Source organism: Artemia sp. Qi Xiang Cuo, chromosome 20 (genome assembly GCF_049724085.1).
Source record: "Artemia sp. Qi Xiang Cuo chromosome 20, ASM4972408v1, whole genome shotgun sequence".
NCBI classification, from domain to species: domain Eukaryota; kingdom Metazoa; phylum Arthropoda; class Branchiopoda; order Anostraca; family Artemiidae; genus Artemia; species Artemia sp. Qi Xiang Cuo.
Genome location: NC_142813.1, coordinates 55,627,254 through 55,646,760, shown reverse-complemented (window position 1 = coordinate 55,646,760; position 19,507 = coordinate 55,627,254). Strand labels below are relative to the sequence as shown.

Here is a 19,507-nt window from a genome sequence, read left to right as displayed (position 1 = left end):
AGAGATTGTCGGACTACAGAACGTGCTGGATTGGTAAATATTGTATATTCGAGATTGGACTGCAATAGGTAATAGCCGTCTTCAGAGATATATAATGCAAATGCTAAACAGAAGACGTTAACCCACTCAAAGCATTTGTATAAAAAACGTTGAACTAAAAGGGCCTAAAATAATGTAATTAGATAAATAAAAGAAAAACCGCTAAATGCTGAAACAAAGGTTTTGTATATATTTATACAATTTTTTGTGGTATTTATATAATTGTTAGTTTATTGAAGACTTCTTGAGTGAGTTTCATTCATATTTTTTTTTCATTATATTTCGCTAAAGATATAGGCATAGGTTGTATTTTAATCATAAAGCGTTTAGTCGTAACGAACTGTAATTAAGAAGCGATTCGGTCCAATAGTAACCGAAACTCTTAAAAAACGTAATTTTGACAACAATGGTTCATTGAAAGAATTGGGCTTTTATGCTGATTCCAAATGTATAAAGTTCGTTAAGTTAAATATTACTCCCCAAAAGCTACGAGGCTGAGACAATTTGCCTGATTTTCGAAAAAAGAGGGGGGGGGGGGGAGGAAAAACACCCCCAAAAATTCAAGCGATCTTAACGAAAATGGCACCATCAGATTTAGTTTATGTTTGAACCCTGCTGTGGAGGTTTCAAGGCTCCTATTTACAAAAAAGTTGATTTTTGTGTTTTTTGGCACAAGAAAGATCAAAGATGCATGTTTATTTTTTGTCCTAGGGTGATCGTTCGAAGCAACGGTCCTACAAGATTGGGACCTTTCTAAGTGACTAAAAAGACTGAAGGGCACCTAGCCCCCCTCCCACGTTGATTTTTTCCTCAAAGACATTCGATAAAAATTTTAAAATAGCCATTTTAATTCAGCATAGTTGAAATAACTATGCTTTTCGTGGTGTCATGATCCTCAATAATCGTTTTGAAAAGAGCTGGTAGCTATGCAATTTGCCCATATTACTCAAATTTAGTATTTGTTATTGAGAAATATGCAAAAAAAATTTCAGGGTTATTTTCTGCGGGAAGGGGAGATTTCCTCGCATGATTTGAAAAGCACTCAGAAATCAAATCAAATAAGAAAACTTATTTTTTTTTCAACTGAAAATAAAGGGCAACATTAAACCAAAATGAGAAGAAATTATTTTGTATATGAGGGGGGCCGCCCCTTCCTCAACCCTCGGTCTTTACACTAAAATTTGACTTTTTGTTCTGATTCTTTATGAAATACTACTCTAACCCAAGGGCCCTTGATTTTGAACGAGAAGTATTTTTAAAGAGCTTTAAGACTTTAGCAAATATACTGTGGAATTACGCACAGAGGAAACTCAATTTATGAAAAAAAAAATTCAAACGCTCTGTTTGTGCAGGACTAAATACAAAACAGAATGGTTTGATGAGTTAATAGCGCTCAGAAAAAAAGGCCACGCAGGACAAACATAAACTTCCGTCGGCTGTAATTTACTCATATATGCAAAAAAAATTGAAACTTGGTTAAATCTAGGTTTCACAGGAATCTACTCTCCCCCTCATTCCTCTTCTGGAGTTAACCGACCTAACGGACTGGTTTGTTCTTTTTGCTGTACTTGTGCCGACAAAGGCCAGTACTTCTGCGACAAACTGGTCTCGCTGGACCAGCATAAACTCTGATGCACTAAACTTTTTTTTCTCATTGATACTCGGTTTAATGTTATCTATTGTAAGATTTTGCGAGGTTTGAACACCCCAGCCCTATGAGTTTAAGCTTGTATTTATAAATCCTAGTAAAAAAAAAAATAGACGAAGAATAATCTTTTTACTTTATATTTGTAAGTGATTATTTAAAAAAAATTAATGATTTCTTCATCTGAGTCTATCAAGGATTGCTACAAATGGTCCTTTTGGGATTTCAATCGGTAATAATCCAATTTCTCGTCGTAATTGTTCCTGGATTTCCTCCTCGTATTTTTAAACTCTTCTACCATTCGAATATCATTGTATAACTGTTTTACAATAGCTCGGCATTCTTTGTCCTTGAGTCCATAGTTTTTCTAAAATAAAGATGATTATCCTACTACTTATGAATATTAACAAAGATGAAAAAAAAGTAGCCTAAAGCATCACGTCATTTTTTACTAATCTTTTGAAGAAGTATCCGATGAAGTGGCGTCAGTTAAGAAAATACAGGAAGGGGAGATAAGACATATTTTCAAATTCTAGGCGGGAGATAATTATTTTGTTTTTAGGTTTTTTTCAAAGAAATTTTCAAAGTTTTTTTTTTTTCAAAAGGTATGGGGGAATCCAAATTCCCGCTCCAATTGATGCTACGGATCTGGTGCGGATTATAAGCGCCTCTCCGCCTATAGTTTTGTTTAACTTGTGCTTAAAATCAATAATGTATTTTATTTGGGCTAAAAATACATCTCAAACGATTCTCAAACACATCACTAACTCTTCCAGAGTTAGTTCCTATTCAAATTGGCGCATGAAGAACGACCTCCACATGCTTCTGGATATCGGGCTAGCCACCAGAGAACCAAATACATTTAGGGACGGTAGGGTTGGCAACCTTCCTCCTGAAATGTCTATTGCTATGAATGGAACCAGAAATTCAGCCTCGGATATATCATCTCAAACTCCGTCTCGACCCCGGACGATCCACGGACAATTCCCTCTGAATAACGTTGACCTACGTGGCATCAATCTGGCCACCCGGAATGTTATGACACTGAACCAACCCGGTTCAAATCTTCTATTAGCTAGAGAATTAAAGAAATATAAAGTTACTAAAACACATCTATCTGGCGATGCTGAGGAGTACATTGGTGAAGGGGACTTACAGCTTTGATCTGGTGGTCACCAGAAATGAGGAGGCGTTGGTCTAGTGCTGAACAGTGCCGCACACAACGCCCTCCTGTCATTAGCACCAGTAACACTCAGGCTCCTAAGAGCAAGACTCGATGGTCAACATGGAAAAATAACCATCCTCAGCTATTATGACCCCACAAATGAAACCGAGTAAGAATACAAAGACGACTTCTATCCCCTTTTAAGTTCTGAGCTCTCATAAGTACCTCTCCATGACTACCTCGTCCTTCTAGGAGATATGAATGCTAGCATTTAGAATGAGTCGGGCCCGTGGGATTTAGCTGTTGGACCCGTAACAGTAGACAGCCGAAACGACAACGGAGAAAGAATGCCGAACTGATATCTTGCCCACGATCTTACCATTGCAAAAACATGGTTTCAGAGACCGAACATAGCCAAGTACACCTGATATAGCAATGATGGATCAACGAAGAAGATGCTCGACTACATCATCATACACCGGCGATGGCTGCCGTCTGTACAGAATTGTCACACCTACCGAGGCGCCGAACTTGGGAACACCGACCATCGTCTTGTTGCAGCCAAAATCAGGCTTCGCCTAAAAGCTATAAAAACCAGTCAGACACCTCGGAAAATTGATACCTACCGTATCCAGCAAGACCCCGCTTTGGCTAAGCAATATCAGGTCGAAATATCCAACAGATTCGAGATTCTTACGCAGTGCAATGATAGTTAAGGTGTATGGAAGGTCTTCAAAGAGAATGCTCTTGCAGCTGCAACTAGCATTGCTGGAATTAAGCAGCGTAAGAAAAAAATACTGGATCAGCAACAAGTCCCTCGCTATTATTGATCGCAGACGGGGAGCCCGCCTTCGCGGTTACATGACAGCGTATAGGAAACTAAATAAAGATCGTAACATCATGCTGCACAAAGACCGTAAGGCCTTTATCGACAATTATTTGAAAAAAACTACGTTTTCTAAAGAGCTAAAGAGGCTGAGTTACAAGGTCGAACCTTAAAACGTACAGGGATTAGGAGGCACAGTTGGGGGGCTGCCGCCCCCAAACCCCCGCTTTCGCAGCCTTTAAATAAAAAAAGTTTTTTCAAACTGAAAGTAAGGAGCGACATTAAATCTTAAAACGAACAGAAATTAGTCCGTATATGAAAGGGGCTGTGCCCTCCTCAACGCCTCGGTCTTTACGCTAAAGTTTGACTTTCTCACAACTCTTTTTTTTAAACAATAAAAACTTAAGCGTAAAGAGCGAGGCGTTGAGGAGGGCACAGCCCTTTTCATATACAGAATAATTTCTGTTCGTTTTAAGATTTAATGTCGCTCCTTACTTTCAGTTTAAAAAAACTTTTTTTTTTATTTAATGGCTGCGAATGGGGGGAGTTGGGGGGGCGGCACCCCCCCAACTGTGCCTCCTAATCCCTGTACGTTTTAAGGTTCGACCTTGTAACTCAGCCTCTTTAACTCTTTAGAAAGGGTAGTTTTTTTCAAATAATTTCTGCACGTTTTTGTACAGTTTATTACTTATTATTGCTTTTTTTAACTGTTAGCTGCTAGCCCCCAACTGTGCCTCCTAATCCCTGTACGTTTTAAAGGTCGACCTTGTAACTCAGCCTCTTTAACTCTTTAGAAAACGTAATTTTTTTCAAATAATTTAAAAAAGAAACTGAGTTTCTTTTTTAAAATTTAAGCTCAGTATATAAAAAATTAGCTCTGACGGTGAATCGAACCCGGGATTTCCGCCTGACTGTCAAGAGTCTCCACCGCTGCACTAAGCAGACACAATTATAATTGTTTTTTTAGTAAGGGGAATCTATTTTTAACGCAAGGAAATCCACACAAAACTTGATATTTGGTTTTTGGAAAACAGAGAAGGAGTAATCAGATTGAGCTGAAATTTCGAGGATAAGCTCCCAGGCCCCAGGAAAGCTTATCCTCTAAATTTCAGCTCGATCAGACAACGTTAAAGGGGGGTTGTGGCGGGAAAAATTAACATGGGCTATTATAGGAAAACGAGGTTTTTCGTAAATGTAAATTCGGGGGATAATTTTTTCGGTCTGAAAATATCAAAAGGCCCTAACAGGTCGAATTCTGCTTCAAATGAGTCCTCATTCACCCGGATCAGTTGCCAACTGTGGCCGGTAGGCGTGGATAAGAAAAAAAAGAAATGATGATGATGAATTTTAAGTGGCTATATTTGGTTTTTTGAAAACAGGGAAGGAGTCATCGGATTGAGCTGAAATTTTGAGGATAAGCTCCCGGGCCATAGGAAAGCTTAACCTATAAATTTCAGCCCAATCAGACAACGTTAAAGGGGGGCTGTGGTGGGAGGGTCGAAACTTCCAGCCCAGTTTACCCCATGAAGATAAAGTCGGAGGAGGATGAAATTTTGCAAGTTTCTTAGTTTGAGCTTGGGCTACAAAATGCGATTGCCGCCGTCTCTCTGCGACCTCTAGGACCTGAAATCGCTTAACATTGTGGTGGGTCGCCTCTTTATAGAGGCACAAGTGTGCCTCCTTGAAAAAGCACGTGAGCTCCAAGAGGCAGCAAAAAAAAGTACTTTGGAGCCACATATAAGATCCTCCGTGAGGTCTCAGGTCAATACACTGAAACTACATCGTATCTCCGTAACACCAGTGACAAAAATATTTACGACCAATCACAGTACCTTCGCCAGTGGGAACACCACTTTGAGAAGCTACTAAACTCAGACCCACCTAACCAAATTGACAACCAGATTACTGTTGCTGCTGACAATCCTACACCTGCCCCTAATGGCACTGAATTTACGGCAGAAGAAATTAAAGCAGCAGTACGAAAGCTGAAGAACAACAAAGCACCGGGAGTATGTGGCCTGACATCAGAACTCCTTAAACATGAACGATCCATCCATGACCTTCTGGCTACAAGTTCTGTTTAATACTGTGTGGCGCTCTGAAATGATACCATCAGACTGGAAGACAGGCTTACTTATGCCAGTCTACAAGAGGTGAGGAAGTAAAGTAGAATGTACTAACTATCGTGGAATAGCTCTGTTCTCGGTACCCGGCAAACTCTTCGCCATGCTGCTCCTCAAGCAGGCAACTAAGTGCCTCCATCCCTTTCGTCGCCACCAGCAAGCTGGATTCATGCCAGGTAGGTCCACTACAAAGCAGATCCATACAATTAGACAGCTGATAGAGAAAACTCTAGAATAGAAAAGGAAAGCATGCATTGCCTTCGTCGATTTTCGATCAGCTTTCAACACTGTCGACAGACAGTCACTGTGGCTGATCTTTCAATCTCCTTGTGTACCTAAGAAAATTGTAAAGCTTTTCAAAGAACTATACAATAAGACCAAAAGTACTGTCATTGTAAATGGCCAGCTCTCATCACATTTTCAAATTAGAAACGGTGTTCGGCAATGCTGCGCTGCAACTTCCCAACTCTTCAACTGTGTCATGTACCATACTCTCAACAAAACACTGCTGGTGCATCCTTTTGATATCGATTTTGCTGGAAGAGTTCTGTCAGATGTTGACTTCGCTGATGATGTTGCATTGGTATGCGAAAGTCTCACTGACATCAAAACTGCCCTGGAAACGCTAGCATCTGCTGCAGAAAAACTTGCAATTTTAATGTAAACTGGACCAAGACTAAAATATTGCCTGTGGAAAAGACACTATGCAGCCCCCTGACAACTATAAAAGTATGTGGCCATGATGTTGAGATAGTCAAGCAGTTCACATACCTTGGTTCAATTGTTTGCTCAAATGGAAACCCAGAGGCAGAGATATCAGCAAGCGTGGCAAAGGCGAACGCTGTTTTCGGCCGCCTACTGAAAAAAATATTCCACAGACCCCAGATCAGCCGTTTCACGGAAGCTCGTATCTACTCCACTTCGGTAGCAAGTGTTGTGTTGTACTCGTCAGAGTCCCAGATGATGGCCTTTGACTCAGTCGCAGATGATGAGGGTAGATGCTGTCTAGACAAAACACCTCTGCAAAATCGAACACGTTAGTTGGCTCGACAGGGTACGGAACATGGATATCCTCCGCTCTTTTAAATTACCATCCCTGTCCGAACAGCTTGAGTCCCGCTCGCTGTGTTGGTACGGTCATTTACTTCGCCTACCCCCTGAAACACCTGTCTGACTTATATTTGACTTCGATCCAACTGCAAGCAGCTAGAAACACTCCAGAGGTAGACCCTGTATTAGATGGGCGGATATAATCCGTGACCGACTCACAGCGTGGGGACTTGACCCCTGCGAAGCTCCTATCCTCGCCCAAAACAAACCACTCTGGAGCGACTAACCGCGCTGACGTCTGGTTCCCTCTGCGCTGGCAACGCTGCCGATTAAGAGCTTTAAGTCAACTAAGTCAAGTCAATTAGATTGAGAATTTATTAAAAGGAAAGACTATTTAGATTAAAAAGAAAAATAAAATAATAGAAGAAACGACTAAACTGATGGAACTAAATGGGACTAGTAACTTCTTAAAACGAAATTTGACAAGTTTCTAAATATATGATACATTCTAATCAATACAATAAATTATTATTAATGCAATAAACACACTTCTAAAAAGCATATACACGAAATATTAATGAATTTCTAAGAAAACGTTTCTAAAAGCCAAATTGGAGATTAAAAGTACCACCATCTACATTTTTAATTTGTTTTTCTTTTTTGAGAGGCAATGAGTCTTTGTGGCCTGAACTTTGACAAAGTTTTATGAGTTCACCCAGAATTATTTGTACCTTTTTGGAAGAAATATCTTCCAGATTTTCCCCTAGAAATTCCATTATCCCGCAACCCATTAATTGACAATTCATCTCCCCCCTTTAATGCTGTAGGCTTATTTTGTCGTACAAAATCAACTTGCAATGTGACTCATTGTTTTATTACAAAATAAATACCAAGCTTTAATATTCCTTTTATAACAAATATTATAATACTTTAAAAGAGCGCTAAAAAGAAATTAGCTATTTTGATAATGACCCTATCCTAGTTTGGGTTAAAGTTTTGGATTGGTTAAAAATGACAGGTTTATAGCATCAAAAATTCATGGTCGTAATTCCTCGTCAAAATATTCGGAATTCTGTTTAAGAATCGAATAAAATACACCACTAAGTGAGAATTTGGCATCTTCTTTTTTATTCTACCTGTATGGCTGATTCAGCAATCCAAAAAATTTTGGTAGTGTGTAGAGCATATTTAGAGTAAAAATATAATTTCAATTACATTTTCATTTTTTTTAATGAAAAAACTGAAAAATGGAATTTTCAGTAAAAATAACAAAATCATATATTTTTCAAAATCTAGAGGGGAGGGCGAAAATATGCACCCCCACCCCACAATTGATGCCACAGACAGAGAGCAAAGGAATGGCAACCTTAATTTTTTTCAAAAAAGGTCAATTATTTTTGGGTGACCGCCACATAATATAGTACGTTGCTTATGGATTACCAAGAGTCCGTTATCCAAGTTAATAAGATGAGCGAAAAAACAAAAACAAGTATCTTCCTGACGCTTTAAGGAAAGTAGCTTTTCAGTTTTAACCTGTTAAAGATAAACAATTCAAGTTCGTTTTGGTTAGCATCTGTTCATTATGCTTGTTCGAACACAGATTATTCAAAAAGAATGACGAGTGAAATAATAGTAGGATAACCAGCTACACTACAAGTTAAATCGAAAATCAGGATAATCTGTTTTTTTTTTTGTCACCGGGTGGCAATCCTAATGCCATTACATGACAGATTGAATTAAGACACTGGATCAGTAGGTTGTGTCGATAGAACAACGGAGATTTGAATTTTTCTGAATTTTCTCAATTTCTCTGCATTAAAAAAGAAAAAAAAAACATCTTATTACTTACTGATCTTTAGAAAGCTTGCTGATCTTTAGAAAGACATGAAATAAAAAGAAATTTTTAATGATATATTTATAAAAATATATAAACAGAGCAAATGAGATAAAAGATATATTTGTTGCAAAATATACCATAGGATCACCGCAAGAATAAAATATTAAATTCGATCCTTAGGCAATTTGACACGAGACTTGTGCCTTAACATGTTTAATAAGTTATACTATCATAGGCAGCACAATAACACTGCTTAAGTAAAGAGCGATGTGGGCTATATGCATTAATTTTTTTTCACCAAGCCACTTCGTATGGAAGCAGTTGTCGTACAAAATTTGGAAAGAGCTCATCCATTTGAAATTGAAAGTTCTAGTGACATTTTTAAGGGTCAAAAGTGATTGGAGACAGCCGCGCCCCCTGTTGCTGTTCCATCTTCGAAGACATCTGATTAAAATTTTTATATTGCCATTTTAGTCAGCAAAGTTGGAAGGCTCAATAACTATTCTTCTGGGGATGGCATGACCCACCACAAGCCTTGGCGCAAGAGTTGTATGGGAAAGAGGAGCATGTTTCATCCTAGGTCTCCAAAAAGGCTAAGGGCATTAAGACGAAACTGTCAGGAAATTCTGAGGGGAGTGTTGAACCTGACCAAGACACACAATGTGCATGCACATTGTCAAAAGGGCGTATCAGCAATGTCTAAGGAACGGCGTAGGGTGTTAAGTTGAAACTTTCCGTGCATGATGAAGGGGGTGTTCAACTGACCAAAAAGCAATATGTACATGCTACTAGCCTACTGCTACTATCACCACTTGTACTTCTACTATAGCAACTACAACTGCTACTACTATTGCTTTTATTACAACTACTACAGCTACAAAGGCTAAAGATATCGTTCACGGAGGCTGCTGCCTTCTAAACTTCCTGCTCTTTACGGTAAAACTTGACTTTTGTCTCCAGTGCTTTAATAATCACTAGTCTAGTACGAGGGCAAATGGAATGGAATAAAAATAATTCTTCACAATATCTCAAAAAGGAAAAGTTTTGCGCTTTTGCTTTAAACAATAAGATTTTCGGTTCAAATACTTCAAAATCAATCGGTGAATAAAACACATGCAATTACATAAATTTGTTGCACTCATAAGTACTTTCAGTAAAGCAGTAAAAAAACTTCAGTGCAAAGAGAGGGGAATAAGGTGGCGACGCTACTCCCCCCATATACAGGATGATTCCTGTTCGTTGTAAGTTGTAACATTGATCTTTGCTTTGAAAAAAAACCCTTTTTGTTTAATTCTTTTGGAGTTAATTAAGCAATTAATTTGCTTAGCATTCGTAGACAAATGGGTCGTTGAATGAAGATCATTTCTAGCCTAAGCATAGGCTGCAAGGGAAAGATTTTTTTTTTTTTTTGCTATTGTATTTTCCTTATCAAAGAGAAACATTGGGTAGCTTAAAGCTAAGGAGTTTTAATAAAGATATTTATAGCTGTATGAAGGGTTCAAATCTATTATTTTAGTAATTTTCTATGTTAACACTCTTAAATCTTAGACCCAAACTTAGAACAATAATAAGGAAAATGGTGTCATCTGTCAATTTAGAAAGTCATTTGAATTGCGTTCCTCTCAGTGATTTTCTTACTCAACAGATTACGATAATTCAAAAAAAAAAAAAAATCTATATTGATGATTTTTGATTTAGCTTTTCTTATAACATACCTCAAATTTATTTTGATATGTTTAATTTTTGGAAAAATGGAGATTGTTTACAATTTTGGAGACACAATCGCAAATATATTTTCTCCAATCATAGTCTTGACTATATGTTACCTAAAGAACTTCTATTTGTTCGGGTGTTTCCTTTTCTAGGGCAGTAGCTAGAAGCCAAGTACATTTTCTATCTTCAATACCTGTTCCATATTTTCCAGTTATTGATTCATTCCCAAAACAGTCAATAAAATCATCTTGTGCTTGAAAGTAGACGTTGTAGATTTCTCAAGTAAAATGTTTTTGACAGCGTCAATAAACTTGGGATCACCAAGGCCAACCTATAAAATACCAAAATACGAAAAATGTGGTTTATCAAATTTTTGAGAAATGTGGTTTATGTTCGACTGGTAACCGATTGTTGCCTGCAGGCTCATGACTTGTTTTTATTTTTTTGTCTATACCTGAATAGGTGGCCGGAGTTTAATCCCCCCCCCCCAGAAAATACCCCCGCAGAAAATACACACCTGGAAAATACCCCCCGCGGAAAATAGCCTCCCGGATAATACCCCCCGTGGAAAATAAGGCTTTCCAAATTAGAGAATTTTATTTGAGTTTTATTTTTTTTATTTCCGCAGGGGGAAGGAATTTTGGTACTTGTTTATTATGCGCCACTCACTCAACTTTACGCTGTTTAAAATTCGAGAACTCACCAGTTTTTTCGTTAGTTTCTTCGTTACTTTAGAAATAAATTTGGGCTATAGATTTGCATATTAGGAGGGGGGAGTAAAGTATAGCGGGTCCGCATGTAAAATGTGTTTGGTACAACAATTCTGCATATTACATAGATAGATAGAGAAGTGCATTTTAAAGCCAAATATAGGGCCATGAACATATTAAATAACAAAAATGAAAGGCACAAATAACACAAACTTTGATCCGCGATCATCATAAAACACTTAAATGAAACACTACATTAGCCTAATAATAGTAGCCAGCCAACTTAATTCTTGGAAAAACGGTCACTGAAAAAAAAAAACACTTGACACTTGGAAAAAAAAACTTAAATGAAACATGACATTTACTTTATACTGGGATTTTTTTTTCTTTTTTTTTTTTTTTTTTTTTTTTTTTTTTTAGTTAACACAATTTCCAGATACCTCATTATTGTTCTGTAATTTTTAGTGGCTATATACCTAGAAAGAATTATTTTCTGACTTCAAACTGTCCAAATACTTTACTCCCCCGGTAAATGATCCCAAAAAATGAAAATATCCCCCCCCTCGTGTAAAAGAAGGCTTTCCAAATTTGAGAATTTTATTTTTTTAATTTCCATAAAGGAAAGGAGTTTTGGTACTTGTGAAATATGGGCAACTCACTCAAGTTTACGCTGTGTAAAACTCGAGAAAAAACCGGTTTCTTCGTTGTTTTTTTTCAGCTTAGCACAGGACAAGACGAAAACCAGTGACAGAATATATGGGAAATATATATACCAAATTTTGCCTCCATTAAAAAAAGGGGGAAAATGTTTTAAACTTTTTCGAGTAGTTTAAAGGTCTTTTTTAACGCTAGTTCAACTCCCATCAAAAGTTCTGTTTGATCAAAAAAAAAAAAAATAAAATAAAAAATACTGAGAATATTTTTGAAAATTTTTTCAAAAGCTTAATTATACAAAAACAATTAGGATTATAAAAGGGGGGCCAGGCCCTGAGTAAAATAAGAGAAATCAATATGTTCTTTTCACATAGCATGTTATATCACATCTTGAAAGTCAACAAAACATTAGCTTATCAAAATTATTTTTAATTTTAACCAGAGAAGATTTTTTACCTTGTCTATCTTTTTTTGCTCATATTTTGATAAGCCCCCTCGCCTATATTAAGGTACTTAATATGAGCCTGATAGTTGATCTTTACGTTAAGGCCCACCCCGAATCCAGTATTTCTTTATTCACAATTCATATCTTTATATTTTTACCAATGATACGTGATGTTTCATTAATTCAGTATCTGTGATACAATGCAGCAAAGATATCGCTTGCTCAATAGCGTCAGGATAACTAAACAGACGAATTAGAAAAGATGGCACTGCCGCTAAGTTTTTTTTACTTTTTTAAATTTCAAAATTGTTGCATTTACACGTTACTCTACGATTTTTCAAATTTGCTGGAACCAAATTGCTACCCGTCTCAATACTAACCCCCCCTCCCCCCCCCAAAAAAAAATCCTGTGTAATTGCTTTATCTTGTTATATTATTATCTTCTCAGACAACGTGCAAATTGTGGCTCATAAAGGCTGCCAAACGAAAATTAAATCTTTGTATAACATTAAATACTTGAATCAAATTTTGGATATTTGTTTGATATATACAGTGTGTATTCAGCTCATTACATGGTACACAAATGAATCAACTTGAGGACGAATTTGTGAAGGCTCGAAAGAAGAATTTGTCCTCTCGCTGTTAGGTACCTCCCTATCAGTTTTCTTTCACTCGTTTCCTGAAATATATAAACAAAGAAGTGGTGGTCTGGAACAATCTTTTGACTGATTTCAAGGTTTCCAAAGTTATTTAAAAGTACTTTTCTCTGCATTTCTTATTTATTTAGCATACTATTATTTTTATTATTAGTATGCTAATATTTTTATAATTTTATAGAAATATATTTATTACATTTATTAGTATACTAGTTTCCTTTCAAGATCTAAAAAAATTAAAATATAAATTTTAACCAATAAAAAGAAAAAACAAAAAAAATAAATGACCACTGCTGGAACAAAGGATAAAACCTATGCTTGCGTTAAATTTTTCAAAGTAATTATGAAACTACGGTATTGCTCTATATCTAGGCTATTAACTTCAAAACAATAATTCAGGGTATAGCCTCTTCCGAAAAATGAAAATTGGAATTCCGAATTTATGCTTCTGTAGCACTAAAAATAACCGCAAAAGACCAAAGTCATAGCTAATGATACTGTAGCAATACGAAATGAAGATTATTTTAAATAGGCTCATGGAAAATAAATAAATTTTATGATGAGACGATTTATTTATCCCTAATTTTTTTAGTATTCCCAGGATATAAAGGAAATCTAGAGTGGAAAAGTATTTATCTCAGGTGAACCGAAGTTGTGTCGGTGTCACGGCTTCAAGGTGTGTTCAAGCTATATCAAGTAGCTTGAGTTAGTACTATTCAGGGTTGCCACCCCTAGTAATTTATCACTATTTATAGTGATTTTTGACATTGTCTAAATAAAAAACCACTAAATTTGCACATAGATCACTAGATTATTGAGGAAAATCACTAAATCAATCGGAAAATCGCTACATGAATATTTTGTCACCAGGTGGCAACCCAGGTATTACTACATGACAGATTAAATTGAGACGCTGGATCAGGAGGTTGTGTCGCTACAACAACGCAGATTTGAAATTTTTCTTGATTTTCTCAATTTCTCTGCATCGAAAAAGAAACAAAAACATATTAAAATTTACTGTGTTTGCTGGTCTTTAGGAAACATGAAATAAATAAAAGAATTTGATAATATATTTCTAAATATACATAAACAGAGCAAATGTAAAGATAAAGGATATATTTGTTGCAAAATATACCACAGGACCACCACAAGAATAAAATAATAAGACAGCTTTTTATGAAATTCTTAGAATCTAATCAGAATTAATTGATTTACTTAACCCTAGCCAATAAAGCTCCTACAATGATTTCAATATGCTCCTTAATTACGCTCAAGAATATACCCAGCGGTATAAAATTACATCTAATTTACACACATCAGAAGATCATGATGATATTTGATAACGTAGCATAAAAGTTTTGCTATCACCCGAAAATGAACGACGAACATATAATTCTATGTGGAAGGAAGCATTGACAGCTTCCAACAAAACATGTTATTTTTTTAACTATATGCCTTTTTTTAAAACTAGTTAAACGAGCAATACTTCTTTACATATGTGTTTTCCTCAAAACCAGTTACATTGTGTTTTTTCCCTTAAAACTGGCATAATGACATTTCTGGCCACAAGAATGTTCTAAATAGGTGACAACTTTAAGGAATAATTCGTATTTTCCCAGGGCTGTTGTACCGAACCTTTGGTGAAGCCAAGATCGTAAGAAGAAGTACATGTTGTCTACGGTTAGAAGACAAGTGACAATCAGAGTAAATATATATATATATATATATATATATATATATATATATATATATATATATATATATATATATATAAGCCTGCCACGTAGCCGTGCCGATGACCGGCGTCGAAGCCCCCGGTCATCGGACCCAGGATAAAAGTCAGCAAAAAATAAAAGACATGCTTTCGAAAAGTGATGATCAGGTGAGTATGTACCTTATTTTTGAACTAATAGCCAGGGTCTGTAATCACAGCATTATACCTAATGATCTTGATCATTAAATGATCATAAAAATGATTTAGTCAAAATAAAAAACATAATCATACAAAAACATTTAAGCTTGATACTGCTGTGGAGAGTATACGAAAATGTGGGGGGGGGATCAGGTTTGGAGTGAAGAACTGTTCTTCTACCCCATATTAACCTACCTCTTTGATTTTACACACCCAACTACGTTATTTTTTTAATCATTCAATGTTTTTAACACACACATTGTCTTTTTTTCTACCATTCCCGTTGTATTATTTCCCCAACTGGAACATTTACCCCTTAAACAATCATAGTGAAACTAATCAGGATGAAAGCCTCCTGTCAAAACAATATTCAGTGATAGTGATTTTCAAGTCAGCTTGGTACAAATGCTATTCAGAGCATTGTCATTCCTACCATCCAATGTCTAAGCGCAGATTATCTATTCAGTTTCATCAGATCTTTAATCGCGGGCGAAGCGTTATCCAATTCAAGCGGGAGAGGAGCGTTATCCAATCCACTGACATTTCGCGAAACTGCACAGGCAAACGAGTTTTGTTAGATAGCCAATGTAATTGAGGATCACTTCGGCCCATTTATTTTTCAGGGAGTGGGATATCTGCGTAAGCATCAGTAATTTGTGGTCTAAGATTCTCCTGCATTCGTGTCGCATCAATGTTATATCCTTCCAGTTTCCCTTTTTTCGTTTAAAATGCCACGAGGAAACTTACGTCATCATTTTTGATATAAGTGATATACATGCTAATAATTGGGATTTAATGTGTTTTGTTCTTTTATATCATTTACAGTTATTGTTTCAAATGAATTTAATATACTCACTGGTGCCTAACAGATTTTTGTAGGATTTGTGTGATAAGCAATAAGATGAACAAACCGATGTGCGCTTGCCACGTTTTAAAACTTTAGGGACTTAAGACTTAAGTTTTGTTTTAAAACGTAACAAGCTCACATCGGTTTGCTCATCTTATCACTTCATAGCTACTGCTGTATGAGTAAAATTCTTGCATATATTTCATTTCCTCTTTTGAATGAAAGTATCAATATTGGTTCAAATCAGTTGCGTTAGCGCACACTCTGCGTTCTTTCAAATGCGCTAAGAAATTGTCTGGCTGAGGTTCTCCATTTTTTTTATGTAAATTATTGTTTTCTAGGGCTTTTAACAGTGCGGTCTACAGTCAGCTACTGATTTTCTTTTTTTTAACAGATAAAATACTCAAATCGTATCTAAGAATACTTTTCTATTAAATACGTTTCTATTATAAGAAGAAGAAGAAGGATTTATTGAAAAAAAAACATATCAACAAAAAAATATTGCTGCCTCCCCTAAAAAGCAAAGCCTGTCCGTGGGGAGGTAGAGAAAACAAAATCCTTAAAACTAAGAACACTTGGCCACCGACATCACTAATACCATCACACTAAACAATAAATACAAAATAATATCATATATTATACTTCCTCTGGGAACATCATATCAACATAACCCCCACAATAAATAAATCAATTAATCAGTCAAAACTCATATTCAGCAAAAAGCAGTTCCTTAATGATTTTTCTAAGAATATTGGGTCACCAATAGTCTTAATATCACTATTCAAACTATTCCATTTCCGCGTACCTCTATAAAGAACAGAAAAACATGAACGGGAAGATATACCTCTAGGTACACAGAAGTCCGCGCTACCCCTTGTATCATGAGAATGAACAGTAGACCTAATGGACAATAAATCACCAAAACAACGAGGCTGAACATCCTGCTGCAGTCCAAAAATAAACCACAATACATAGAATTCACGAAGGCCTGCAGCCGGCAAAATTTTTAAAGTTGGGTAAATTTCTCGAACAGACATACGTGGAGATATACCGGCTAAAATTCTTACTGCATGATTTTGAAGAACTCTTATTGGTTTTAGGGTAGAAAAAAAAAATAGAGAGCCAAATACTTCAACAATAAAGTACATACGGGTGTATTAAAGAAAAATAAAGATGGGGAAGGACATACTTGGGAAAACAATGTTGGAGTTTCTTCATTATACCGAGATTTCTTGCCAGAATTTTGCTAGTCAAAGTAACATGTTCCTTAGAAGATAGAGTTTCATCAATTACAGTCCCAAGGTATTTAAAAGACGCAGTCCGTTTTATAACGCCATTGGGCATATCTAATTCCTTGTTCCATGGGTAAAACTTTGATGATCGCGAGACAATAATAAAGTTAGACTTAGCCTTGTCAATCTTTAATTTATTTACCCTCAGCTATGCTTTAATTCTGTTAACTGATTCCTTCGTGTAAATCTGTAGCAGCTCCGCTGTCTTAGCTGTGCTAGTACTTGTTGTGTCATCAGCAAAAAGTAAAACAGATATCGTTCTATAGTTTCCTGGGTCATTTTGAATACCACACTTATGAATTGGGGTTATACGGGCAACTTTAAAACAGTCTGGGAATTTTCCTTGACGAAAACACTCCTTAATTAACCCACATAAAACTTCAGCTATAACAGGAAAAATACATTAAGTGTTTTTAGAGTAATATGGTCACTACCAGATGAATTACTACGAAACCCATAAATAATTTTTTTAATTTCATCAACTGTTAGAAGTCTAAGGTGAAGAGACACATCAATGGGGTCCCTCAGTAAGGACTCGGATGTGGGATCACCACTATCAGGTACAACTGTCATATCTAGATTCAGACCTATATTTGAAAAATAACTCAGAAATTCATTGCACATGGCCTTTTCAGAATTCAAAGTCTTTCCCATTACACTAACTAATTCGTCAGGTACACTATTTAGTTTTATTCAAATCACTTCTTTTATTAGTCCCCAGGTTTTCTTGGGGCATCCTTCGACCTCCTTAAACTTTTTCTCAAAATATGTCTTTTTTTCATTTCTTAAAATCGTATTCAACCTATTTCGATAAATTTTATATAATTGCTTATTTTCTTGTGTCGGGTTAATTATTTGAGCTCTAAACATTTTATCTCTTACATTTATTTGCTTCAAAATCACAGGACTAATCCAAGGTTTTTTAATTGAGTGCTTTCTATTAAACAGTTTCAATATGACTACTTGACTTATCAAACTCTGCAACTTTTCATAAAATAAAACAAACTTTGAATTAGCGTCCTGAACATCGCCTAGAACATCGTACCAATCCACCTTTTCTATATCATTTTCAAGTTTTACCATCGCACTTTTACTGATCACTGGAATCCTTGATCTTTTGCCATTAACCACCTTCTTGACAGTTTTAAAGCTAGCTGAAACTCCAAAGTGGTCGGATACATCGTTGATAAGAACCCTGGGAAGACACAAGGGTACATTAGAAAGGATATTATCCAGAAGCTTAGCTGATATTCCCATAATTCTTGTAGGGATATTTATACAAGGATGAAACCCATTAGATAAACTTCTATTAATAAATTCAGTGCTAGCAGATGACTGATCTATAAAGTCAATATTAAAGTCCCGCATAATAAAACATGGCATAGAGTTAATTGGAAGTTTCATTTTTTTTTTAATTAACAATGGGTTTATTTAAAAAAAAATATATATATACATCATCGATTCCCTGAAGAAATGATTGTGCGGGAGAAAAACCTCCTAATAAATAAAAAAACCAAGAAACCAAAAAAAAGAGAGAGAAAAAAAAAGAAATAGAAAAAAAAAAACAACATAATTAGAGCTCAACTTACTGGACCCGAAAAACCAACGAACCTCCAAACAACACCCAACAAAATTATAATAATTATAATCATATTCAGCTGCAACTAAACCCTCCTCAAAAACAAAACTTAAGTGTCGTGGAATAATCCATTCAAAATATACACATCAAATCAATGGTTCTTTAGCGACTTACGAAAATCCTGCAAACCCCCAATATTCCTCAAATCCTCTGGCAAACTCTCCCAAACTAACGGAACAACATGGCGAATTGAAAACCTAGACCTAGACGTAACTATAGCTGGTCTTCGTACCAACTGAGAAGATCGTGTCAAATGATCGTGAATAGTAGACGCAAGACTAAACATTCCTGAAAAACATGATGGTAACTCCGAAGCTAAATGTTTAAACATAAACAGAGCATTATAGAATACACATATTCCTGCTAACGGTAGAATTTTATACTCGCGGTAAAGATGCCTCACCGATACAGATATGTCAATTTGATTACCATAAAGAACTCTAATTGCCATATTCTGTGTTACGCAGAGCGGATGGAGGTGAGTTACGAATGTTTTCGACCAAACCATACAACAGTAAATGATATATGGGTGAACCATAGAAAAATACAACATTCTCAGAATTTCACACGGAAAAAGATACCTAAGTTTACGCATAATACCAATATTACGAGACAATTTGCTGTTAACAGATGCAATATGGTCTTTAAAACTAAGGCTTTCATCAATCATAACACCAAGGTATCTAGTACTAGTAGATCTTACAATAGTATGGTGCCCTACTTCTATACTATTAATCCATGGATAATGTCCAGTAATTCTACCATAAATTAAAAAATTCGACTGATTGTGATTCAGTTTCAATTTATTTACTCGCATCCACTTTTCAGTCGAAGAAATACCTTGTTTCAATATAGTCATCAACTCATTTTCAGTTCTAGCAGCTACAGTGAAATGGGCACCATCAGCAAAACATGGTAGAATTCCTTTAGTACCGTAAGTATCAAGGTCTAAAG

At 36.0% G+C, this 19,507-nt stretch overlaps 1 protein-coding gene across 5 annotated transcripts in view; it reads right to left on the bottom strand.

Moving 5' to 3' along the window:
* Nucleotides 1–1,866: 1,866 nt before the first annotated feature.
* Nucleotides 1,867–19,507, bottom strand: part of LOC148940384 (uncharacterized) — a 34,487-nt gene continuing 16,846 nt past the window's right edge. For 2 of the 5 annotated variants that reach the window (XR_016143457.1, XM_089105982.1), the window contains 2 exons: nt 10,592–10,729; nt 1,867–2,051 (listed from right to left, as the gene is read on the bottom strand). Coding sequence is in view for 1 of the 5 variants with exons in the window: in XM_089105982.1 (XP_088962108.1) it covers nt 1,887–2,051; nt 10,592–10,600 (174 nt within the window). In the remaining 4 variants the exon portion in view is untranslated. Of the gene's footprint in view, nt 2,052–8,697; nt 8,721–10,511; nt 10,730–19,507 lie in introns of those variants that run through there. The other 3 variants (XR_016143456.1, XM_089105979.1, XR_016143458.1) reach the window with 2 other exon arrangements.